General features: G+C 44.0%; 1 protein-coding gene across 1 annotated transcript in view; it reads left to right on the top strand.

Annotated features, from left to right (window-relative positions):
* akr1b1.2 (aldo-keto reductase family 1, member B1 (aldose reductase), tandem duplicate 2) overlaps positions 1 to 25,042 on the top strand; it is a 34,419-nt gene extending 9,377 nt beyond the window's left edge. The window contains exons 3-10 of the mRNA XM_086008575.1: positions 135 to 251; positions 2,526 to 2,603; positions 2,944 to 3,066; positions 3,230 to 3,336; positions 19,171 to 19,252; positions 20,296 to 20,379; positions 21,411 to 21,493; positions 24,798 to 25,042. Of these exons, the coding sequence (XP_085864701.1) occupies positions 135 to 251; positions 2,526 to 2,603; positions 2,944 to 3,066; positions 3,230 to 3,336; positions 19,171 to 19,252; positions 20,296 to 20,379; positions 21,411 to 21,493; positions 24,798 to 24,840 (717 nt within the window). The 3' untranslated portion in view covers positions 24,841 to 25,042. The remainder of the gene's footprint in view (positions 1 to 134; positions 252 to 2,525; positions 2,604 to 2,943; positions 3,067 to 3,229; positions 3,337 to 19,170; positions 19,253 to 20,295; positions 20,380 to 21,410; positions 21,494 to 24,797) is intronic.
* Positions 25,043 to 26,856: the final 1,814 nt, after the last annotated feature.

Here is a 26,856-nt window from a genome sequence, read left to right as displayed (position 1 = left end):
ATTCCACACTCCAGAAAAAAATGGGTTGTCTGGAAGGGAGCATGCCATCTGTTGGGAGAAGGTTAAAAGTACAATTTTTCTTAATCCACTGATATTGAAGCTGTGCTAATAACTAGTTTCCATGTTCCTATTAGCTGTGGTGCACCTTTCATGCGAAAGAGCTGGTGAAGAAGGCCTGTTGCAACACCCTGTCTGACCTGAAACTGGATTATGTGGACCTCTACCTTATTCACTGGCCCATGGGATTAAAGGTGTAGTGTCCAACTAGGACATTTTTGTATATCTTTCTCTAATTTGACTCTTGGTGCTTCTTCTGAAGTTAATTTCCTTGCACTCTCAAATAACCATTTGTTCAGTGGGTTGTTTATAACATCAGGGTTGATTTTTGAAGTGGAGGCATTGGGTAGGTGGTGGGTGGAGCAATTTTAACCCCCCCCCCCCCCCCCCCCTGTGCAGTGTAGCTAACGAGAGGCCTAAGCCAGGGCATTCGCATGGAAGTGGCGAGATTAGGCAATATGCGGTTCTGGTGTGGGAGGGAGGGGTGGAGTGGTAGCCATCCATAAAGCTGAGCTGTTTGCAGTCGATTTAAGGAGGAGTGGTTGGGGGGGGAGAAACGAATTTCAAAAAACAAAATGAATTAAATTTTGGAAGCCTCCAGTTAATACCCGTTTTGTTGGGGATGCGGAGACACAGCAGAAATGGTGTAACGATCATAGAGAGGGGGAGGGAGTGGTCCGGCAGCATATTGCTGCAGTTAGAGTTGGGAGGAGGTGGGCAGAGACACAGTGAGGAGGATAGTTAGACTTCAGGAGGGCATAGACTGGTGAAATGGGCAGAAACATGGCAGATGAAATTTAACGCAGAGAAATGGGAAGTGATGCATTTTGGTAGGAAGAATGAGGAGATGCAATTTGATTTACTAGAATGGTGCCAGGAATGAAAGACTTCAGTTATGTGGAGAAGCTGTGGTTGTTCTCCTTAGAGCAGAGAAGGTTAAAGTGGCATTTAGTAGGTGTTCAAAATCATGAAGGATTTTGAAAGAGTAAATAAGGAGAAACTGTTTCCAGTGGCAGAAGGGTTGGCAACCAGAGGGCACAGATTTAAGATAATTGGCAAAAGAACCAGAGGTGACATGAGGGGGAAAAAATTGTATGCAGTTAGTTATGATCTGGAATGCACTGCCTGAAGGGGTGGTGGAAGCAGAATCAATAATAACTTTCAAAAGGGAATTGGATAAATACTTAAAGGAAAGGTTTGTAGGGCTATGGGGAAAGAGTGGGGGAGTGGGACTAATTGTAAAGCTCTTTCAGAAAGCTGGCACAGGCACAGGAATGGCCTCCTGTGTTGTATCATTGTATGATTCTATGATTATGGTGAGGGAGGAAAGATGATAATAGCGAAGATCTTGTGTGGGATGTGAACTCCTGATCGTTGGGTTGCTGGTCTAGTACCATAACCATTAGACTACGGTGCCCTTGTGGAGGTCTATTTTTATGTATCTAGTGACTATTTAGATAAATCGTGGTGTGAGCATTCTGCCTCCAGCTGCATAGCATATATTTAGGGCCTATTTATTTAATTGATTATTTTGTAAATGCCACTGAAGCCTGATTGTATTTATTCAGGACATATTTATTTGATTGATTACTGCTCGCCTGATTTATATTATTTGGTTCAAAAGCCAATGTAACTTTTGAGAGCTTGAAATATTTATTTTCTACCTGAAGTGCCACAGGCCCTGAAAGCTCATGGAATCTTTGGAAGCCTGGTTGTTTATTTATTTATCTTGTGGCTTAAGCCCCACTTGCCCCAGAGGGTAATGCAATTTTAGCAGGCAAGATTATAATTTGACATTGGCCAATTTATTATGGTGTGGAGATGCAGGTGTTGGACTGGGGTGGACAAATGTAAGAAGTCACACAACACCAGGTTATAGTCCAACAGTTTTATTTGAAATCACAAGCTTTCGGAGCGCTGCTCCTTCGTCAGGTGAAGTGGAGAGATGCATAAAGACACAGGTAGCAAATGGTGACTTCGGTAATGGCAGGAGAGGAAGGAGCTACTGACGGATGGTGTGGGAAGGGGTAGATGTTGGGCTATGTGTTGAGGCAGAGGAATTGGATGCTATGGAGAGCAGTGGAACACCACAGGGAACAGCAGAGGGGTGGCATTATGGTGAGGGAAGGTCAGAAGAGACATGGAAGACTTTAACCCCTACAAGCCAGAGTGTGCCTTTACCTGTGTAATATCTAGGTAAACATAGTGAGACCCAAGTGTCCAACAGCATCCATGCTGATTTGAGAAGTCTTGCATGAAGTAAGTTTTGTGGACAGGAAGTGTGTGCCATATGCAAGGTAAATGAATATACAAACAAACAGTTTACCAATAATCACCAACTTTTGCTGTATACTGACCTCTTTCTCGGCAACCTCAGTCATGTCATTTGCTCCTTTTCTAGAGCCCCTATTCTCCTGTAAGCTTCAGGATCATACTTTTAAAAATGATTTTTTTAAACATTTTTCAAGGCTGGTGGTGAGAATTTTCCTCTTGATGAGAATGGATTGACAATACCAAGTGACACAGATTTTGTCGACACCTGGGAGGTAAGTGTTTGAGTTGGACTTAATTTTCATCTAAAATGAAACCAGAGAATTCCAGACTTTCAAAATTAATCACATGCTTATCAATTCTAAATTCATTTTAAAGTGGAAAGAAAGTCTACAGATACTTTTTTGCTCAAAGCTCATTTAGAAATGTCTAACACTTTTTTTGTTAAAAGTATCCTTCCCCCCCCCCCCCTCTGCTAGGCTGCTCCATTGACTGATTTACATGGAAGGAATGTCACTGTGCATCCTGGATAGCCCTTGTGTTAATCTAGCATTAATTATCTAATTTTATCTAATTGAATTATGCATTAGTAACAGCATCATTTTTCTTGTACAGGCTATGGAAGAATTGGTTGACATTGGAATGGTTAAAGCTATAGGAGTGTCCAACTTTAACTGTGAACAGATTGAACGGATTCTAAATAAACCAAACCTGAAGTACAAACCAGCAGTGAACCAGGTAATGTCTGATCTATTTTTAATCATGGGATTCTAGATATTTTTACTACTATTTACGGCATTCAGTGACGCACCATTTTTCTCTGTGAAACTAAATTGGTGACTGTATTGAAGTTTAGGATATTGATTTTTTGATTTTTTTTTTGTTCTCCTTGCTTTACTAGATTGAATGCCACCCTTATCTGACTCAAGAAGATCTGATCTCCTATTGCTGTTCAAAAGACATCGCTGTGACTGCCTATAGCCCGCTGGGATCTCCAGACAGACCATGGTATCTGACATACTAACTCATTAACTTCCTTCTACTCTAGTGCAAGAGAAACTGCGAGCTGAGTTTGAATAATGTATATAAAATAACGCGAGTGTGAGTGTGAGTGTGAGTGTGAGTGTGAGTGTGAGTGTGAGTGTGAGTGTGAGTGTGAGTGTGAGTGTGATCCAGGGATTGTTTAATTGAAGGTGATGGTGTCTCAGTCCTTTGCCGTTCTGTTGAATCTGAGAAATCGAATTATTTCTTTGTCCTAGTTGTCAACGTCACTTCAGTTTCTGTGTAATTGGTTGTTGTGATTGTTGTACTCCCATCTGTTTGCTGCTTTAGTCCACTGAGGCTATATTTGATCCTGCTGGTTGTCGCAGTTTCTCTAGTTCATTTTATAGTGATCTTCATTGAAGACCTGCTATTTCTGTACATATTATGGATCCTCTGATGTCTGCAAACATTGGTTGGGTGGTCAGGGTAAAGTTTTTCTTGGCGGATGCTATGGTACCCAGATGAATGGTAGTGACTTTGACCTTCTGTGTCAGTGCTCTCAAAGTGCTGGTGGTGTACTTCCCTTTCCTGAGGCTGACTGGCCTGGACTGGGATCTGGTGCTAGAGTGTGTGCCAAGGAGGTGTGGATGGTAAAAGGAGACCCGTGCTGTATTTAATGTTTACGGCTTCCTTCAGAGTGGAGGGGCAAAACTGCTGTACTTGATACAATAGCAAAATACTGCGGATGCTGGAAATCTGAAATAACAACAGAAAACGCTGGAAATACTCAGCAGGCCAGGCAGCATCCGTGGAGAGAGAAACCGAGTGAACGTTTCAGGTCTGGGACCCTTCATCAGAACTGGAAAAAGCTGGAGATGTAACAGATTAAGCAGGGGGGGGGGGGAAGAGAGAGAGAGAGAGAGAGGTGTTAGGAGGGGGGGAAGGAATTGAAAGAACATCCTGTACTTTAGTAAGGCAGGAAAGATAACATTTTGCAAATGGGAGCGGCAAAAATCACCATGAAAAATGGGGGCAGGGGTTATTATCTGGAATTGTTGAACTCGATGTTGAGTCCGGCAGCCTGTAAAGTGCCGAATCGAAATAAATATTTTTGCCGCTCCCATTTGCAACATTTTCTCTTTCCTGCCATACAAAAGTACAGGATGTTCTTTCAATTCCTTCCTCCCCTCCTAACCCCCCCCCCCCGTCTCTGCACCTGCTTAATATCTGTTACGTCTCCAGCTTTTCCCAGTTCTGATGAAGGGTCCCAGACCTGAAACGTTAACTCTGTTTCTCTCTCCACGGATGCTGCCTGGCCTGCTGAGTATTTCCAGCGTTTTCTGTTATTTCTGCTGTGCTTGATGTTTGCAACTTCCTTGGCTTGCTATGTGTCACTTGCTCACATCAATGAGTATGAATTCACTTCATTGTACTAACTTAAAATTGGGTAAACCAAAGCCATTGTCTTCGGTGCCTGCCACAAACTCTGTTCCCTAGCCGCCGATTCCATCTCTCTCCCTGGCCACTGTCCGAGGCTCAACCAGGCGGTTCACAACCGTGGCGTCCTATTAACCCTGAGCTGTGCTTCCAACCCCATATCCGCGACATCACCAAGACCACCTACTTCCACCTCTGTAATATCGCTCGTCGCCACCCCCCGCCTCAGCTCACCTGCTGCAATCCTTATCCATGCCTTTGTTACCTCTAGACTCGACTATTCCAATGCTGTCCTGGCTGGCCTCCCACCTTGCACCCTCGGTAAACTTGAACCCATCCAAAACTCTGCTGACCATATCCTAACTCTCCAAGTCCCGTTCACCATCACCCATGTTCTACATTGGCTCCCGGTCCGGCAGTGCCTCGATTTTTAAAATTCTCATCCTTGTTTTCCAACCCCTCAATTGCCTCGCCCCTCCCTATCTCTGTAATCTCCTTCAGCCCTACAACCCCCCGAGATCCCTACCTCCTCCAATTCTGGCCTCTTGCTCATCCCCGACTTGAACTGCTCCACCATTGGTGGCCGTGCCTTCAGCTTCTTAGTTTTGCTACTTTAAAGGTGCTGCATAAATGCAAGTTGTTTATTGTTGGGGGGTGCTTGCTGTATGTGGTATTGCAGCTGACTGGTCCCACATGAGTGGTCCATGCAAGGTTTATATTGGGGTGGGTATTCTCCTAGCAGCACTAACTGGCCAGTGCAGGCAATAACCAGACCAGGTCAGCAGTAGAAAATATAACCATTTTATTCAGTGATCATTAGCCTATGGTGTTGACTTTGTAGCTCTTTCCCTATAGATTAAGTTCAACACCTATTGTTGAGTCAAGCACCCTCTGCCTCTGGTGTCTAGCCTCCCTGCACTCCATTGATCCTACAGGCTTGGCCTCAACCTCTCTAGCCGTAACCTCATCTCGGCTTCCAGTCCTGGCCATTGCATTCTCCTGTGTCCAATGATAGGTCTTCTGGCTGTAACACATTCAATTTATATATCTAAAGAAGAAAAAAGTAAATTAACTAAGATGATTAATTTGATTTAAAAAAAGAAGAAAGCAAAGTGAGGGCCCCCCCCCCCCCCCCCCCCCCAAACCTCTTTCACTTTTTCTTGGCTCTGGCTGTTGAAATGTGGTGGAATAGTGACTAGTGTGCAGGGTTAAAGAGGGAAATGAGCTGCAGTGTTAGCCCAGTTGGCACCTTACTGCATAGAATGATTCATTATTCCTTTACTTCAAATTATTAACACTTTATTTCTCTACCAACCCTACACTTCCACTCTACAGACCTGCTCCTTTCCAGGTCCAAACCCCTTGCTGCCTCTGCTTTAACATCCAGCTTGCTTATCTTGCCCATCCATACCAGCGACAGCCACAGGAAGACCATTTAACTTGGGTAGGGGTGCATTCTGCCCATGCCCAATCTTCTTGTCTTCCTGGATTTTTACAAAAGGTAAAAGGTGTAAATTGAGTAAATCAGCCTGTGTGCAGGAGGCCTATGGAGAAAATGGGAGCTCGAGAAAAGAAAAATTTGAAGAGGGGGGAAAAGTGAAAAGTTGGAAGTCAGAAAGAGGCAAAAGCATGACGGAGGCATAAAGACTGAAATAGTGAAAAATGGAGAGGCAGAGAATTGCACAGGAAGCAGTTCAATTATATTTGTGGATGATCGTGCTGTTGGATTTCGAGTAATAAAATTGCTATACTTACTTTCATTAGGTTAACTCTGTTATAAATAGTAAAACTTGAGCTTATTGCATAATACCATGTCTACTACAAGTGGAATTCTCTGCCACAGAGGGCGGTGGAGGCCAGTTCATTAAATATATTCAAGAAAGAGTTGGATATATTTCTTGAGGCTAAAGGGATATGGGGAGAAGGCAGGGACCGGGTACTGAATTTGGATGATCAACCATGATCTCATTGAATGGTGGAGCAGGCTCGAATGGCCTACTCCTGCTCCTATCTTCTATGTTTCTAAGTCATGATGTGAATGTAACCAGTTAGATTTACTTGGGTCTGGTTTATGAGGTAAATTGTGGCCATGTTGCAGATTTCTTTTGTATTTCTGGTTTGCACGACAGCCTGTGTTCCTTGTGTTGTAGAGCCAGGTCCTTTCTGATCTAAAGATGCCAGTTTGAGTACATGTTTCTCCCCTTAAAGACAGGCAACCAATAAATAGTTGAAAGTCTCGTGGGGACCCATTTCTTTAGGCATTAACAGGCCTAACCATGACCTAACAGTGGTCTTTACAGCCGGTTAGCTCAGATGGTTACAGTATGGTGTTAATGCAAAGTGTACGGGTTCGATCCCTGTTCTGGTCCTCAGTTTATTTAAGTGGTCTGCACAGTGTGACCCTAAATGGACTGCTTCTAAACGGAGTGCTAAGGTTGGGAACTTGGAGCGAGTGGGAATTCGGAGCAGAGGGGGGGGAAGGAGGAGAGTGCGCGAGAGGAGCTGCTGGAGATAAAGATAGGCCCAAGAGCCCGGAGGGAGCGCGAGCATCAGGGTAAGTGAAGTCAGCACAAGGGAAGGAGCTGAAAAGAAAAGAGAAATTGGTAAGTAGCTGGTTTATTTTAAGTTTGAGTTTATTTCTGTTTTGTTAGTTAATCTATTAAATAGAGGCATGGCAGGGCACCTCAGCCCTGTGGAATGCACATCTTGTGCCATGTGGGAACTCCAGGATGCTTCCCATGTCCTGGACAACCACATGTGCAGGAATTGTAGCCAGCTGGAGGAGCGCGAACTCTGGGTTTCGGCGCTTGAGCAGCAGCTGGCGTCACTGCGGTGCATCCGTGAGGCTGAAAGCTATGTGGATTGCACGTTTCAGGAGGTGGTCACCCCGCAGCGTAAGAGTGTGCAGGCAGAGAGGGAATGGGTGACTGCCAGACAGACAAGAAAGATCAGGCAGGTAGTGCAGAAGTCCCCTGAGTGCATCTCGCTCTCTAACCGGTATACGGGTGAGGGCGATGGTTCCTCTGGGGCGTACAGCCAGAGATAGTCCATGGCACTACGGGTGGCTCAGCAGTATGGGGGTGGTGGTGGTGGGGGAGGAGGAAGATTGGGGAAGCAATAGTGATAGGAGATTTAATAGTTAGGGGAACAGACTGGTGTTTCTGCAACTGTAGACATGATTCTAGGATGGCATGTTGCCTCCTTGGTGCCAGGGTCAAATCTGTCACTGAGCGGCTACAGGACATTTTGAGGGGGGGGGGGGGGGGGGGGGTGAACAGCCAGAGGTTGTGGTCCATATTGGTATCAATGATCTAGGTAGAAAGAGGGATGAGGTTCTGCAGGAAGATTTTAGGGAGCTAGGAAAGAGATTAAAAAGCAGGACCTCGGGTAAATCTCTAGATTACTCCTGGTGCCACAAGCGAGTGGGTATAGAAATAGGAGGATAGAGCAGCTGAATGAGTGGCTGGAGAGATAGTGCAGGAGGAAGGGCTTTAGATTCCTAGGACATCGGGCCCTGTTGTGGGGGAGGTGGAACCTGTACAGGCCGGATGGGTTGCACCTCAACAGAGCCAGTACCAATATCCTTGCGGTGGGGTTGCTAGTTCTGTTGGGGAGCGTTTAAACTAAACTAATTTCGCTGGGGGATGGACACCAGGATGTAGCATTAGAAAGGAGAAACAAAGGATTGGGAGACAGATGGCACTAGAGTAAGAAATAGTACGGAATTAAGTGGGGTCAGACTAAGAATACAAGAAGGTCTAAGATAAGTTCACAGTGCATGTGTGTAAACTCTCAGTGTGGTAAATAAGGTTGGTGAGCCGCAGGTGCAAATAGCCACATGGGAATATGATGTCGTGGCAATAACGGAGACCTGGCTTAAAGGGCAGGATTGAGTACTAAATATTCCTGGATATAAGGTGTTCAGGAAGGATGGGGAAGGAAAGAAAGGACATGGGCTGGCAGTATTGATTAAGGAGAATATTAGTGCTGGAGAGAGAGGATATCCTGGAGGTGTCAAAGACAGAATCTATTTGGTTAGAGTTAAGAAACAATAGCGGTGCCATTACATTACTAGGTGTATTCTATAGGCCACCAACTCGTGGGAAGGATATAGAGGAGACATTTTGCAAGGAAATTAGAGAGCAACAACTCTAGAGTAGTGATAATGGGGGGCTTGAATTATCCTAATATAGACTGGGATAGTAATAGTGTACAGGGCAGAGAGGGGGAAGAATTTCTGAAGTGTGTTCAGGAGAACTTTCTTGATCAGTATGTTTCCGGCCCGACGAAAGAGGAGGCATTGCTGGATCTGGTTCTGGGGAATGAGGTGGGTCAAGTGGAGCAAGTGTCAGCAGGAGAACATTTAGGGAACAGTGATCACAGTATCTTAAGTTTTGGTTAGCTATGGAAAAGGACAAGGGGCAATCTAGATTAAAAATACTTAATTGGAGGAAGGCCAATTTCAGTGGGTTGAGAATGAATCTGGCCCGGGTAAATTGGAACCAAAGACTGCCAGGCAAAACTGTAATCGAACAATGGTCTGCCTTTAAAGAGATATGATTTGGGTACAGTTGAGATACATTCTCACGAGGGGGAAAAGTAAGGAGAAGTGAAAAGGAAATAAGAGGGGCAAAGAGAGAGTGAGAATAGACTGGCAGCTAACGTAAAAGGGAATCCAAAAGTCTTCTATAGGCATATAAATAAACAGGTACTAAGAGGAGGCTTGGGGCCGATTAGGGACCAAAAAGACCTATGCATGGAGGCAGAAGGCATGGCTGAGGTACTAAATGAGAACTTTGCATCTCTCTCTTTACCAAGGAAGATGATACTACCAAAGTCATAGTGAAAGAGGAGGTAGTTGAGATACTGGATGGGATAAAAATTGATAGAGGAGCGACTCGAAAGGTTGGCTGTAGTTAAAGTAGATAAGTCACCAGGATTGGATGGGATGCGTCCTAGGATGCTGAGGGAGGTAAGGGTGGAAATTGCGGAGCTACTGGCCATAATCTTCCAATCCTCCTTAGATACGGGGGCAGTGCCAGAGGACTGGAGAATTGCAAATGTTACACCCTTGTTCAAAAAAGGGTGTAAGGGTAAACCCAGCAACTGCAGACCAGTCAGTTTAACCTCTAGTGGGGAAGCTTTTAGAAATGATAAATTAATTAATTTAACAGTCACTTGGAGAAGTGTGAATTCATTGAGGAAAGCCAGCATGGATTTGTCAAAGGCAAATCGTGTTTAACTAACTTGATCAAGTTTTATGAGGTAACAGAGAGGGTTGATGAGGGCAATGTGGTGTACATGGACTTCCAAAAGGCATTTGATAAAGTGCCACATAATAGGCTTGCCAGCAAAGTTGAAACCCATGAAATAAAAGGGACAGTGGCAGCATGGATATGAAATTGACTAAGTGACAGGAAACAGTAGTGGTGAACGGTTGTTTGTCAGACTGGAGGAAGGTACACAGTGGTGTTCCCCAGGGGTCGGTATTAGGACCATTGCTTTTCTTGATATATAGTAATGACTTGGACGTGGGTGTACAGGGCACAATTTCAAAATTTGCAGTTGACACATGATAGGCTGGTGGAATGGGCGGACACATGGCAGATGAAATTTAACGCAAAAAAGTGCAGAGTGATACATTTCGGTAGCAAGAACGAGGAGAGGCAATATAAACTAAAGCAAAATAATTCTAAAGTGGGTGCCTGAACCGAGAGACCTGGGGGTGTATGTGCACAAATCGTTGACGGTGACAGGACAGGTTGAGAAAACTGTTAAAGCATACGGGATCCTGGGCTTCATAAATGGCGACATAGAGTACAAAAGCAAGGACATTTTGATGAACCTTTATAAAACATTGGTTCAACCTCAACCGGAGTATTGTGTCCAATTCTGGGCACCGCACTTTAGGAAGGATATGATGGCCTTCGAGAGGGTGCAGAAAAGATTTACAAGAATGGTTCCTGGGATGAGGGACTTCAGTTATGTGGATAGACTGGAGAAGCTGGAGTTGTTCTCCTTAGAGCAGAGAAGATTGAGAGGAGATTTGATAGAGGTATTCAATATCATGAGGGGTCTGGACAGCGTAGATAGAGAGAAACTGTTCCCATTGGTGGAAGGGTCGAGGACCAGAGGGCACAGATTTAAGATGATTGGCAGAAGAACCAAACGGGACATGAGGAAAACTGTTTTTACGCAGCGAGTGGTTAAGATCTGGAATGCACTGCCTGAAAGGGTGGTGGAGGCAGACTCAGTTGTGGCTTTGGATTTGCAGGACTACAGGGAAAGGGCGGGGGGTGGGACTAGCTGAAGTGCTCTTGCAGAGAGCTGGCACGGGGCCAAATGGCCTCCTGTGCTGTAACTATTCTATGATTCTAACTGATTCAATACAGACATTCACCCAATCTGCACACAGGTCTGGAGGTAATATACCTTGCCAGCTGTACCCACACAGCCTTGGTTTCTTTGGGAGGCCTCTTCCTCCCAGATGAAGGGAAATGCACCTCCCTGCTACCTCTCACCCCCTCAACCAACATTTGCAGTGCTTCATCCAAGAACCTCTGGGAGGCCCTTGCCTTGGAATTGGACATAGTGGTTTCTCAAAATATGTTGCAGATGGTGCAGCATCGACAGAAATCCAGTGGAATAATCCAAGGCAACCCTTAAAAGAGGCTGGAAAAGTGATGTCAGCAGAGGCGAGCTTCAGTCCCAAAATGCTAGTTGACCGAGGGCAACCCACACCTCTGCAATCAATGGCCAATCAGGGGAAAATAGTTTTGAAAAATTGCAATCGGAGGCGGGTTTCAAACCCACCCAAACCGAAACCTGCCTCCAGTGGGAAAATCGTCCCCATAGAATGATACAGCACAGAAGGAGGCCATTCGGCCCATCGTACTTGTGCCAGCTCTTTTGGTGGAACTATCTAATTAGTCCCAATCCCCTGCTCTTTCCCTATAACCTTGTAAATATTTTTTCTTCAAGTATTTATCCAGTTCTCTTGAATATCACTAATGAATCTGCTTCCAACACCATTTCAGGCAATGCATTCCAGATCACACCAACTCGCTGTCACTTCTAGTTCTTTTGCCAATTGCCTTAAATTGCCTCTGATTAATGACCCTTCTGCCATTGGAAACAGTTTCTCCTTATTTATTATATCAAAACTATTCATTTTGAATGCCTCTATCAAATCTCCTCTTAACCTTCTATGCTCTAAGGAGAACAACCCTCGTTCCTCCAGGTAACTGAAGTTCCTCATTCCTGGTACCATTCTAGTAAAGCTCTTCTGCACCCTCTCTAAGGTCTTGACATCTTTCCTAAAGTGTGGTGCCCAGAGTTGAACACACTACTCCAGCTGAGGCCTAATTGCTGGTTTATAAAGGTTTAGCATAACTTCCTCGGTAAGATAATGGGACTAAAAGCGGATAAATCCCCTGGACCTGATGGCTTACATCCTAGGGTCTTGAAGGAAGTAGCGGTAGGGATTGTGGATGCATTAGTAATTTTCCAAAACTCCCTGGATTCGGGAAAGGTCCCAGCAGATTGGAAAACTGCTAATGTAACGCCCTTATTTAAAAAGGGAAGTAGACAAAAGGCTGGAAACTATAGACCAGTTAACCTAACATCTGTGGTTGGTAAAATGTTGGGAGTCCATCATTAAGGAAGCAGTAACAGGGCATTTGGATAAGCATAATTTAATCTGACAGAGTCAACATGGTTTTATGAAGGGGAAGTCATGTTTGACAAATGTGCTCGAATTCTTTGAGGACGTAACAAACAGGGTGGATAAAGGGGAACCAGTGGATGTAGTGTATTTGGACTTCCAAAAGACATTTGACAAGGTGCCACACAAGATTACTGCATAAGATTAAAAAATCACAGGATTGGGGGTAATATACTGGCATGGGTGGAAGATTGGCTATCTAACAGAAAACAGAGTTGGGATAAATGGTTCATTCTCGGGCTGGCAATCAGTAACTAGTGGTGTTCCGCAGGGGTCAGTGCTGGGACCCCAACTCTTTACAATCTATATTAACGATTTGGAGGAAGGGACCGAGTGCAACGTATCCAAGGTTGCCGACGATCCAAAGATGGGAGGGAAAGCAGTGAGTGAGGAGGACATAAAAAACCTGCAAAAGGACATAGACAGGCTAAGTGAGTGGGCAGAGATTTGGCAGATGGAATATAATGTTGGAAAGTGTGAGGTTATGCACTTTGGCAGAAAAAAATCAAAGAGCAAGTTATTGTCTAAATGGAGAGAAACTGCAAAGTGCTACAGTACAAAGGGATCTGGGGGTCCTGGTGCATGAAACACAAAAAGTTAGTATGCAGGTACAGCAGGTGATCAGGAAGGTCAATGGAATCTTGGCTTTTATTGCAAAGGGGATGGAGTATAAAAACAGGGAAGTCTTGCTGCAGTTATACAGGGTATTGGTGAGGCCACACCTGGAATACTGCGTGCAGTTTTGGTTTCCATATTTAAGAAAAGATATACTTGCTCTCAAGGCAGTTCAGAGAAGGTTCACTCGGTTGATTCCGGAGATGAGGGGGTTGACGTATGAGGAAGGTTGAGTAGGTTGGGCCTCTACTCATTGGAATTCAGAAGAATGAGAGGCGATCTTATTGAAACATAAGATTGTGAGGGGGCTTGATCGGGTGGATACGGTGAGGATGTTTCCACTGATGGGTGAGACTAGAACTAGGGGGCATAATCTTAGAATAAGGGGCTGCCCTTTCAAAACTGAGATGAGAAACTTCTTCACTCAGAGGGTAGTAAATCTATGGAATTTGCTACCTCAGAGCTGTGGAAGCTGCGACATTAAATACATTTAAAACGGAGATACAGTTTCCTAGCTGATAAGGGAATTAGGGGTTACGGGGAGCGGGCAAGGAAGTGGACGTGAGTCTAGGTTCGGATCAGCCATGATCCTATTGAATGGCGGAGCAGGCCCGAGGGGCTGTATGGCCTACTCCTCCTTCTTATGTTCTGTTTTGTACTCTATTCCTCTATTAATAAAGCCAAGGATCCCATATGCTTTATTAACAACCTTCTCAACTTGTGCTGCCACCTTCAAAGATTTGTGTACATACATCCACAGGTCATGCTATTCCTGCACCCCCTTAAAAATTGTACCATTAAGTTCATATTACCTCTCCTCATTCTTCCTACCAAAATGTATCACTTCACACTTCTCTGATTTAAATTTAATCTGCCATGTGTCTTCCCATTTCACCAGTCAGTCTCAATGTCCTGCTGAAGTCTGTTGCTATCCCAATTGTTTACTATATTTAAGCTTTATGCCATCTTCAAACTTTGAAAAAAGCCTTTATACCCAAATCCAGATGATTAATGTATATCAAAAAGAGTGGTCCTAGTACCGACCCCTGCGGAACACCACTATACCTCCCTCCAGCCTGAAAAACAACAGTTCACCTCTACTCTCTGCTTTCTGTCCCTTAGCTAATTTAGTATACACACTGCCACTGTCCCTTTAATCCCATGGGCTTTAATTTTGCTAACTAGTCTATTATGCTGTTCTTTGTCAACCGCCTTTTGTAAGTCCATATACAAAACATCAACCCTCAAAGAACTGGATCAAGTTAGTCAAACACGATTTGTCTTTAACAAATCCATGCTGACTTTCATTTATTAGCTCATACGTTTCCAAATGCCTATTAACATTGCCCCACATTATTGTCTCTAAAAGTTTCCCCACCACTGACGTTAGGCTGACTAGCCTGAAGTTGCATGGTTTATCCTGCTTTTTTTAAATGGGTGTAATATTTGCATTCCTCCAGCCCTTTGGCAGCGCCCCCCATATCCAAGGAGGATTGGAAGATTGTGGCCAGAGCCTCCACAATTTCCACCCTTTCCTCAGTAACCTAGGATGCATCCCATCTGGACCAGGTAGCTTTTCTACTTTGAGGAGTGCCAACCTTTTAAGTACCTCCTTTATCTATTTTTATCCTATCCAATATTGTTACTGACTCCTCCTTCACTGCTACATTGGCAGCAGCCTCTTCTCTAGTGAAGACAGATGCGAAGTCCTCACTTAGTACCTCAGCCATGCCCTCTGCCTCCAAGAATATCTTTTGGGCCCTAACCGACCCCACCCTTTTGACTACCTTTTTACTAATATGTTTTATATATTTATAAAAGATTTGAGTTCCCTTTTATGTTTGCCGCTAATCTATTCTCATACTCTCTCTTTGCCCCTCTTATTCCCTTTTTTAGATCTCCTCTGTACTTTCTATATTTAGCTTGGTTTTCTACGGTATTATGAACCTTACACTTGTCTCAAACCTTTTTCTGTCTCATTTTAGCCTCCCATATCTTTAGTTATCCAGGGAGCTCTAGCTTTGGATGCCCTTCCTTTCCCCCTCGTGGGAATGTCTACTCTACCCGAGCCGTTTCTTCTTTGAAGGCCTCCCATTGTTCAATTATTGTTTTGCCTACCAATTTTTGATTCCAATCCCTTTTCAACTCACTGAAATTAGTGCTCCTGCAGTTAATTATTTTAACGCTTGATTTCCATAACTACTTTAAACCTGATAAGATCACTGTTCCTCAGCTGCACTCCCACTGAAACATGGTCCATTTGCCCCACTGAATTTCCCAGCACTAGATCCAGCACTGCTTCCTTCCATGTTGGGCTGGAAACACACTGATCAAGAAAGTTCTCTTGTACACACTTCAGGAATTCCTCCCCCTCTTTGCCCTTTACACTGTTACTATCCCAGTATATAACTGAAGTCCCCCATTATCACTACTGTAGTTCTTGTATCTTTCTGTAATTTGCCTGCAGATTTGCTCCTTTATCTCCTTTCCACTATTTGGTGGACTATAGTATACACCCAGTAGCTTAATAGCTCCTGTATTGTTCCTTAATTCTAACCAACTAGATTCTGTGTCTGACTCCAACTACATCATCCCTCTCCAGTCCTATTTACCTCATTGCTGTGATGTCTGATTTTGTTTGTCATAAATATCTTAAATTAATTGACTACTGCCTGTGTGGATGAGGGAAAAGCCTGCAGGATGGATGAGCAAGCTAACCATAGTGCAGGAGGCCATTCAAGTGGGGGGAGTGAAAGTGAATGTAGCTATGGTAGGGGACAGTATAGTCAGAGGGATGGATACTATTCTCTGCAGCTGCGACTGGGAGTTCCGAAGTTGGTGTTGCCTGCCCAGTGCCAGGGTTCAAGACATCTCATGGCTGGAGAAGAACTTGGCGTGGGAAGGGGAGGATCCAGTTGTCGTGGTCCACGTGAGAACCAACGGCATAGGTAGAACTAGGAATGCGGTTCAGCTGAGAGTTTGAGGAGTTGGGGTCCAAATTAAAACTCAGAACCTCAAAGGTAATAATCTCTGGATTGTTACCTGAGCCACGTGCCAATTGGCATAGGGATAAATAGATTAGAAGGTTAAATGCGTGGCTCAGTTGTGTGGGAGGCAGGGGTTTTGCTTCATGGGGCACTGGCACTAGTACTGGAGAAAGAGGGAGCTGTTCCGTTAGGATGGGCTCCACTTAAACCGGGCTGGAACCAGTGTCCTGGCGAATCAAATAACTAGGGCAGTAGACAGGGCTTTAAACTAATGAAAGGGGGGGGGGGATGGGAGGATTCAGAAAAGAGTAAATTTAAAAGAAGTGAGAAATGTCAAGACTCTAGAACAGAGCAGAGTTTTGGATAAAAATAAGCAGAGTGGGTCAGGAAGGGACAGAGTAACAAAGGTAATAGGGCATCAGTGACTGAAGTGACATCAGGGAAAAATAGAAAAAAGTCAAAGCTGAAGGCACTATATCTGAGTGAAGCATTCGCAACAAAATAGATGCATTAATAGCACAGATAGAAATGAACAGGTTTGATCTAATAGCCATTACAGAGATGTGGTTGCAAAGTGACTAAGGTTGGGAACAAAATATTCCAGGATACTTCACTTTTAGAAGAGCTAGGCAAAATGGAAAAGGAGGGGTAGCCCGATATTAAAGGATGGGATAAAAACAGTAGTGAGAAAGGATCTTCGCTCTGAAAATCAAGAAGTAGAATCAGCTTGGGTCTAGCTAAGAAACAGCAAGGGGCATAAAACATTGGTGAGTTGTTTGTAGACCCCCAAACAATAATGTAGGGCAGAGTATAAATCAGGAAATTGGAGGTGCATGTAACGAGGGTAATACAGTAATCATGGGGGACTTTAATCTACATACAGACTGGGCAAATTTGATTTGCCGGAGTAGTGTGGAGGACAAATTCATGGAATGTATACAAGACAGTTTTCTAGATCAGTATGTTGAGGAACCAACGAGGGAACAGGTTATTTTAGATCTAGTATTGTGCAATGAGAAAAGGTTAATTAATAACCTTGCAGTAAAGGGGCCTTTAGCGAAGAGTGACCATAATATAATAGAATTTTATATTAAGTTCGAAAGTGATTTAGTTAAATCCGAAACTAGGGTCTTAAATCTAAACCAAGCAAACTATGTAGGTATGAGGGGTGAGTTGGCTAAGGTAGATTGGGAAACTACATTAAAAGGTATGATGGTAGACAAGCATTGGCTAGCATTTAAAGAATGAATACAGAATTTACAACAAATGTACATTTCTTTCAGGCACAAAAACCCCACAGGAAAAGTGGTTCAACTGTGGCTAACGAGATGTTAAAGATAGTATTAGATCAAAGGAAGAGGCTTATAATGTTACCAAAAAGAGTAGTAAGTCTGAGGACTGGGAGGATTTTATAATTCAGTAAAGGAGGACCAAGAAATTGATGAAGGAAGGGAAAATAGAATGAGAGTAAACTAGTGAGAGACATAAATGTAAAGGCTTCTATAGATATGTAAAAAGGATAAGATTAGTGAAAGTAAATGTGGGTCCCTTACAGGCTGAGACGGGAGAAATTATAATGGGGAATAAGGAAATGGCTAAGAAATTAAACAAATACTTTGTGTCTGTCTTCACGGAAGAAGACGCAAAAAACCTCCTGGAAATAGTGGAGAACCAAGGGTCCAGTGAGAATGAGGAACTGAAAGAAATTAGTATTAGTAAAAAGAAAAAAGTACTAGAGAAATTAATGGGACTGAAAGCTGATAAATCCCCTGGACCTGATGGCCTACATCCTAGGGTTTTTAAAGATAGTGGATGCATTGGTTGTCATCTTCCAAAATTCCATAGATTCTGGAACAGTTCCCAAGGATTGGAAGGTAGTAAATGTAACCCCACTATTTAAGAAAGGAGGGAGAGAGAAAACGGAACTACAGACCAGTTAGCCTGAAATGTTGGCCTTTATTACAAGAGGATTTGAGTATAAGAGTAAAAGCATCTTACTACAATTATATAGGGCCTTGGTGAGACCACACCTGGAATATTGTGTACAGTTTTGGTCTCCTTACCTAAGGAAGGATATACTTGTCATGGAGGGAGTGCAACAAAGGTTCACCAGACTGGTTCCTGGGATGGGGGGGATTGCCCTATGAGGACAGATTGAGTAGACTAGGCCTATATTCTCTTGAGTTTAGAAGAACTGAGAGGTGATCTCATTGAGACGTACAAAATTCTTACAGGGCTTGACAGGATAGATGCAGGGAGGATGTTTCACCTGGCTGGGGAGTCTAGAACCAGGGGTCACGGTCTCAGAATATGGGATCGGCCATTTAGGACTGATGAGAAATTTCTTCACTCAGAGGGTGGTGAATCTTTGGAATTCTCTACCCCAGAGGGCTGTGGAGGCTCAGTTGTTGAGTATATTCAAGAAAGATCAATAGATTTTTGGATATTAAGGCAATCTAGGGATAATGCAGGAAAGTGGAGTTGAGGTAGAAGATCAGCCATGATCTCATTGAATGGCGGAGCAGGCTCAAAGGGCCGAATGGCCTACTCCTGCTCCTATTTCTTATGTTTTTATATTTTGCCAGCCTTGCTGCTTAAAGGGGAAGAAACATGGCTTACTCTTTGAGGAATTGGGCTCAAAATATGGTAATAAGTGTCTGAAATCCTAATGCCTATGGTTTGGCTGTACAGTTTTACAAGTGGGATAAACAAGCTTGTAGTTGGTGTGAATGTAGATGCAAATCACTTGGAGATTTCCTTGGAAACAGAACAAAATATGGTTAGGTTGAAAGTTCCTTACCAGAACCCCATGCAACAGATTTCCAGTCTCGGCTGTACTACATACATAGGATATACAGCACAGAAACAAGCCATTCAGCCCAACCAGTTTATACTGTAGTGCAGAGGCCAAGTGCCTCTTATAAGCTGTGTGCGTGTACACCTTTTTAGTGGTGTTTTTGGAGCAGCAAGCAGATTGCTCACTGTCAACCAAGGGCTATGTCCAACATGAATTCCCAATTGGGAATTGTGCTGCTAAAGTTTTTATTCCAGGAAGATTGCAAACTTGAGTAATTCAGTTTCCTTTCATTGTTCTAGGGTGAAACCAGGTGACCCTGAACTCCTGCAGGATTCTAAACTCTTGGAAATAGCAAAATGCCATGGGAAAACATCAGCACAAGTAGGGGCTGTTTTTGTTAAATCTGGTGCACCAGTGTGTGATTCTGGTTCGTGGCTTCAGTATCCATAATTGCACTCTACACACTTTTAACTTTGGTATTAAATAATGTAATTACTATCAATTTTATTTGATTAATTATCTTACAGTAATATTTCAAATGCTTGTAATGCATTCTCTGCATTATTTTATCATTTATGCACTCTGTACTGAAGGCCAAGGTGCCATCATTGCTTACTGACTTGACCGTCTGTGAATGTTCTTGTATATCCTCCAGCATCCAAACCACTTAAGCAGAACTCTGGAAAGGAGTTGAGATCTCTTCCAATTAATTTGCTATTTGATTTCCATTCCTTTTGAATATGGCAGCCACTAGATTCCTACTATGTGGATACTTTGGGTGTTTCCTGTGTGTCATGCAAGAGACTGAGGCTTTCTGACCCTGTCCCCATCAGTTGTGGACAGAGCCAGTAATGTGCTCAGGGACTTGATTCAAGTTGCCCTTTTCCAGAGAGCAGTCCTGGCTGCACAAAATATGTCTTCCCATATGTGGCTGTATGGATGCATATTGCACAGAAATGGAGGAAACGCTACCTCCATTGTTTCCTGCCATATTTCCTGATTGAACACTGGTTGCCTGTTAGATCCCAACATTCTAACATCTGTGGAAGGGACTTCCAGGGCTCAATGGAAGAGGGGCCTGTGCAAATGCCGTGCACAGGCCCCCTCAGCAGGAGAAAACAATTCCCACTGCCTCTTCTGCTGCAGATGGCTCCTGTGGCTTACTGCAGCAAATCTCTTTTTTTTTTTTCCTGCTCCTTCCCAGTGTGGAATCCCACTTCCCACGTGCAAATTACCTTGGGTTCAGGCTCACTGGGAAGGCATCTCCAACAGGGTGGGCAGAAGTTCCACCCCACTAGACATGCCTTCTGGCGGCAAGCCTATAATAAAAATGTGCAAGAATCAATGTAACTGTTCCCCCCCCCCCCCCCCAGTTTTTGCAGAACAATGTATATGTTCTAAGTGTGTGTGGGTTTTTGTTTCAGGTCTTGATCCGGTTCCAGATTCAGAGAGGTCTGATTGTAATTCCAAAATCTGTCACCCCAAGACGTATTCAGGAAAACTTCCAGGTAGGTGAAATTTTGTGGGGTGGGGGGGGGGGGGAAAGAGAGGAGATCTCAAACCTTTTAACTTATACAGAATAGGGGGTACTGAGTGGCTGAGAATTGTTGGACCAGCAGATGATCAGGAAGGCCAATGGAATCTTGGCTTTTATTGCAAGGGGGATGGAGTATAAAAACAAGGAAGTCTTGCTGTAGTTATACAGGGTATTGGTGAGGCCACACCTGGAATACTGCGTGCAGTTTTGGTTTCCATATTTAAGAAAAGATATACTTGCTCTCGAGGCGGTTCAGAGAAGGTTCACTCGGTTGATTCCGGAGATGAGGGGGTTGACGTATGAGGAAAGGTTGAGTAGGTTGGGATGCTACTCATTGGAGTTCAGAAGAATGAGAGGCGATCTTATTGAAACATAAGATTGTGGGGGCTTGATCGGGTGGATGCGGGGAGGATGTTTCCACTGATGGGTGAGACTAGAACTAGGGGGCATAATCTTAGAATAAGGGGCTGCGCTTTCAAAACTGAGATGAGGAGAAACTTCTTCACTCAGAGGGTAGTAAATCTATGGAATTTGCTACCCCAGAGAGCTGTGGAAGCTGCAACATTAAATAAATTTAAAACGGAGATAGACAGTTTCCTAGCAGATAAGGGAATTAGGGGTTACGGGGAGCGGGCAGGAAAGTGGACGTGAGTCAAGATTCAGATCAGCCATGATCCTATTGAATGGCGGAGCAGGCCCGAGGGGCCGCATGGCCTACTCCTGCTCCTACTTATGTTACTTAGGATTTCTTCATTCTGTGTCCCAGCTGATTGCAACAAAGATGAGAAAAATTCTGGATTTAAAATAAAATCTCGGGCCATCCTGGGATCTCTGTATTGAAGATCAAGGTGCCACCATTGGCTGATGTGTCGCAATATTTTTTTAAATGGGCTACCAATTAAAAGATTCTTTATGCTCACTCCCATGTAATGGGAACAGTGTGGCATTTCACTGCATTTCCATAGATTTGGTGTCATAAAGATGTGTTTGTGCTTGTTGCAGGTATGTGATTTTCAGTTGAGTGATGAGGAGATGAAGACTATCCTCTGCTTCAACAAGAACTGGCAATTCTGTGCAATGACTTTGTGAGTTGCCATTAGCAAATGGATACCTTTATTTTTTGATCCAATCTTTGGATTGCTATGAGAAGTGCAGTAGTATGGCAATAGCCTGTTCTGTTTCTATCTTCTAGTTAATATTTTCTTGCTGGTTCCTGGTGGTTTACTGATGTTGCAGGATATACTAGCAATCCAAATGGTACATTCTGTGAGCAGGTGGAAATCTGCATGCTCACTGAATTAGAGTCTGACTGGCTGTGTCTGTCTGTCCTCTGCTATTCTGCTGCAACAATTTACATCACCTCTGGACCCATCTTTTGTTTCTATTCGTGTCTCTATCACCTCATTTGCATCATCATTTTTTGTCATTTAATCACTCCTGCCCTATCACAGATCTTTCCCATTTCCAGCCCCATCCCTTCCACCCTGCCTTTCCCTGGCACTGCACTTGCTTAAAAGCTGTTCAACATCATCCAATTCTGATGAAAGGTCCATCAACCTGAGACATTAACCCTGTTTCTCTCTCCACAGCTGCCGCCTGACCTGCTGAGGTGTTTAGAGCATTTTGTATTTTTTTTTTTTATCTTCAGTGTTGATAGTTGTGTACAGATAGATTAGCCATGAATGGCAGAACAGGCTTGAGGGGTAGAATTTTCTACTCTTCCTATGATAGGGCTCTGGTAGTATATTCCACGGCCTAGAAATTGAGTTTGCGCTGCGCCGGGGCTTAACGCCAGAAATTTAGCGCCGGTGCTAAGTCGCGCTGCACGCGCCAAAAATTCAGTAGCGCCGCGCCCAAACGGCTGCCGGCGCTACTGAAGGCTGTTTGTGCCTGAAAACTGGCGCTACGCGCCGCATTGCGGCGCTATTCCGGCGCTGCGGCGCCCGATGCGGTGCGGCAGGCTCGGGAAGTGCAGGCCTCCTCCTTCAGTTAAGGAGGAGCTGCCTGCACCCGCCCGCTGGCCGGTTAAATCGCCACCAAAATGAGCCCGGCACCTCGGGAGTGCCGGGCTCGCAGCCGAGAAGCATCTGTTCCGGGGGGGGTGGGGGGGAAGGTGCGGGCCGGCGGGAAAGCGGCCGGCCGCTGCTCCACCTTTATGCGCCGGCGCAAAGTCGTGTAAGACTCTGTTGCCAGAGTCTTAGTTGCGGCTGCCACGGGCGAGGCGGCCGCAACTGAATTTCGGCGCCTGGGCCCGTCACCACGGCAACCGGGATGCTGCGCACACCGATGACGTCATCGGTGCCGGCGCAGCGCTACCGGTGTAACGCCGATGTTGGGCCCTAGTCAATTTCAAAACCGGCTGTAAGTCCAGGGCAATGCCCTCTAGCGCCGCAAAATGGGCGCTAAGCCCACTCAATTTCTAGGCCCACAGCTTTACAACCCTCGTGTGTGTGTGTGTGTGTGTGTATATAAAATAGAAACATTTCTCCTGTTCTGTCCTTTAATCTCCTGTTTAATCATATCTTTCCCCTTGCTTGAGACCCCCTTGGTCTGTTTCTATCTACTTTATCCTGTCCCTTTTTGTAGTTTTTAAATATCTATCAAATCACCCATTACTCTCTTCTGCTCTAAAAGAAATGGCCCCAATTTTTCAAGCTTTTCTTCATATTTGTATTTCCTAGTGAATCTGTGCTGTTCCCTCTATTGCCTCAATATCCTTCCTATAATGTGGAGCCCAAAACTGCAGACAGCACTCCAACTATGGTCTTACTGAGGTTTTATAGAGTCATCATTACATCTGGACTTTTATATTCTATACTTGCCATAGATCTAGTTTTCCATTAGATTTTTTTAATGGCCATAGCTACTTAAGGTGCTGTTTTTAATATCTTGTAACCCTGAAATCCCTCTGCTCTTTCACATCACTAACCTTCCCCCATTTGAAATATAATTATTACTTTCATTTTTATAAACATTGAATTCCATCTGCCACTTTTTTGCCCATTCCGCCATCTTATATCCCTTTGCAGCTTCCTTTTGGTTCTCAGAAAATGTCTCCTATTTTAGTGTTAGCAAATTGGATTAATAACTAGTTAGAAAGAGTTGGAGTTAAGGACAGTTTCTTGACACCACTCTCTTTAGCCTTGCATCCAAATTATTGATGGGCAGTTAACAGAAGTGGTCCCAAAACAGGACCCCAAGACACAACTATGTACTTCCTACCACTCAAGAAACTGTCCTTAACTCCAACTCTTTCTAACTAGTTATTAATCCAATTTGCTAACATCTTCCTAATTCAATATCCTTAATCCTCTCCACTTTCTGTACCAGATTTCCACAAGCACATTTCTTGGGTCAGTAGGTAGTGACCAGTATTAGGAACATTCTTCTCTCTCTCTCCCCTTGCGCTAAACCAGCTCAGCTTTGCTAAGATCATTTATAATGCCCCTACTGTTGTTGCTGTAGTTGAGATCAACAAACTAAGCATACAAAAGATATACCTAGCACCACCATGGTGTGCATGGCTCAGTACCATTGGAGAGGGGGTATAAATGTGTCCACCGAATCAAGGAGGGGAAGTAGCAGCTGATACCTAGGTTAAAAACAAAATTATAGACTGGATTTTGCAGTAGAAATAACGGTGAGGTTAACAGTGCTCACTGTTATTTATGTGGAAATCGGACAGCAACTTCCAGTGACCGTACATGTGCAGTTAAACATGGAAATAAGGAAGTTGCTGTCCGAGAGGCCCTGCTCTACCAGTGGCTCTGCAATAACGGCTTCTCGCCAGGAGACTCCCCATTCAAATACATTGAATGGCGTGAAGTTGCTGTACTTACCTGATGTATACAAACTAAATTTGCCAGAAAAAGTTAGGGTTTGTCCATTCCAATTTAAATACCCTTTTAACAGCATGATGAGTCTTAATTATTGCCAAACAACCTCTCTGGTACTGAAAATTAACCAAGTGTGGAGTCTCATTCCTTCAGATTTTAATTTTTTTGGAGACTTAAAAAAAATTGAATTTTTTATTTGTCGCTCGCTCGCTTTCTGAACCTGATTTGCCATTGAATTCAATATTCTAACTGCAACTTCCTGGTTCAGACTCTGCGTTACTCATTAATGATTCTTGACTCTGGTTAAGGAGATACACAGGTGCTTGCCCTGTTCACACCACTCCCAGATGCCCTGTAGAGGGCACTGTGCTTTTTGGATGCATGGCTGACAGGAACTTCCGATACACTTGCATTTGCCCATAGAGCTTTTGTAACGAATGGTGCCGTTCGTTCACCGCTGACAGCAAAATCTCCTTGTCAAGAGCAAATTTTATTCTTCCCTCCTAAATTATTAGACCTATCTCTAACTTTATTCTCTTTGTATTTTTTTTAGGAGTATTAACCACAAGGACTACCCATTCAAAAAAACAAATTAAACCTGCACTTCAAGTGGGACAACCGGTTCATGTGCTCTGAAGACTTGTGGCTTCCCTATTTGTAGATCTTGGCAGAATTAATCTAATGCTTCTTAAAACAATGGAAACACTCCACTTTTCTAACTATGTATGATGTATTTCAGTAGCTACTTGACTTTTTTTTGATTGTGTCTATGATGCAAATAAACATTTTAGAGGGTAATTTTCCACTCCTGGTGGAATGCCTCGTCTTGCTGTGCAAATCTAGGAACTGCAATCATACTGCCCACAATTTCCTGATGTGCATGGTTGGCAGGTGAGACTCCTGCAGTTGGCGTCAGCTTGGAAAATTGGCTCTTTAAAATCAGCATTTTAATCTTCATTAGAATGGTTACAGCACGGAAGAACACCATTTGGCCAGTCGAGCCCGTGTCGACTCTCGGCTAGTCCCACTCCCCTGCCCTTTCCCTGTAGCCCTGCAATTTTTTTCCCTTCAGATACTTATCTAATTCCCTTTTTGAAAGATAAGATTTTGAGTCTGCCTCCACCACCCTTTCGGGCAGTGCATTCCAGATCTTAACCACTCGCTACGTAAAAAAGTTTTTTTCTTACGTCGCCTTTGGTTCTTTTGCCAATCACCTTAAATCTGTGTCCTCTGCTTCTCGACCCTTCTGCCAGTGGGAACAGTTTCTCTCTACTCTCCAGACCCCCCATAATTTTGAACACCTCCATCAAATCACCTCTCGATCTTCTCTGCTCCAAGGAGAACAACCCCAGCTTCTCCAGTATCAACGTAACTGAAGTCCCTCATTCCTGGAATCATTTTCGTAAATCTTTTCTGCACCTTTTCTAAGCCTTCGCATCCTTCCTAAAGTGTGGTGCCCAGAATTGGACACAGTACTCCAGTTGGGGCTGAACCAGTGTTTTATACAGGTTCATCATCATTTCCACACTTTTGTACTCTATACCTCTATTCATGAAGCCCAGGATCTGAAGAGAAGCAGTGGTCCTAGAACCAACCCTTGGGGGGGACACCACTATACCTTCCTGAAAAACTGCCATTTACCACTACTGTTTCCTGTCACTTAGCCAATTTCGTATCCATGCTGCCACTGTCCATTTTATTCCATGGGCTTCAACTTTGCTGGCAAGCCTATTATGTGGCAGTTTGTCAAACGCCTTTTAGAAATCCATGTACACTACATCAACTGCATTACCCTCATCAACCCTCTGTTACTCAATCAAGTTGGTTAAACCTGATTTGGCTTTAACAAATCCATGCTGGCTTTCCTTAATTAATCCACACTTATCCAAGTGACTGTTAATTTTGTCCCTGATTATTGTTTCTAAAATTTTCCCCACGACTGAGGTTAAACTGACTGACCTGTAGTTGCTGGCTTTATCTTGACACCCTTTTTTGAACAATGGTGTAACATTTGCAATTCTCCAGTCCTCTGGCACCCCCCCCCCCCCCCCCCCCCCCCCCCCCCTGTATCTATGGAGGATTGGAAGATTATGGCCAGTACCTCTGTGATTTCCACTCTCAATTCCCTCAGCATCCTAGGATGCATCCCATCCGCTGATGCATCTCATCTGCTCCTGGTGCTTTATCTACTTTAAGTACAGCCAGCCTTTCTAATACCTCTTATCAATTTTTATCCTATCAAGTGTCTCCACTACCTCCTCCTTCACTGTATGGCAGCATCCTTTTCCTTGGTGAAGACAGATGCAATGTATTCATTTAGTACCTCAGCCATACCCTCTGCCTCCATAGGTCTCCTTTTTGGTCCCCAATCGGCCCACCCACCTTTGTAAGGGGTGGTGTGTGGGGTCAGCTTCATCTCTGACTTGAGCGGTTTGAATCGCTCCCACTCCCTTGGTTCTACACCTTGGACTTATTTGGGGGTTGTGATAAAAGTACAGCAAACAACTGATTTTGGTGCAAGAACTTTGATCTTTATTTGAGAAAGAAGATTGTGTTGTATTTTAACACTCTAATAAAATGGGGAAACACTTCGCCATACACGAGGGAAAAAT

This window comes from Somniosus microcephalus, chromosome 16, assembly GCF_052327205.1.
Source record: "Somniosus microcephalus isolate GS21.2 chromosome 16, FLI_Smic_1.0, whole genome shotgun sequence".
Lineage (NCBI taxonomy): Eukaryota > Metazoa > Chordata > Chondrichthyes > Squaliformes > Somniosidae > Somniosus > Somniosus microcephalus.
Note: the sequence above shows the minus strand (reverse complement) of the source record. Positions and strands in the feature narration are given on the sequence as shown.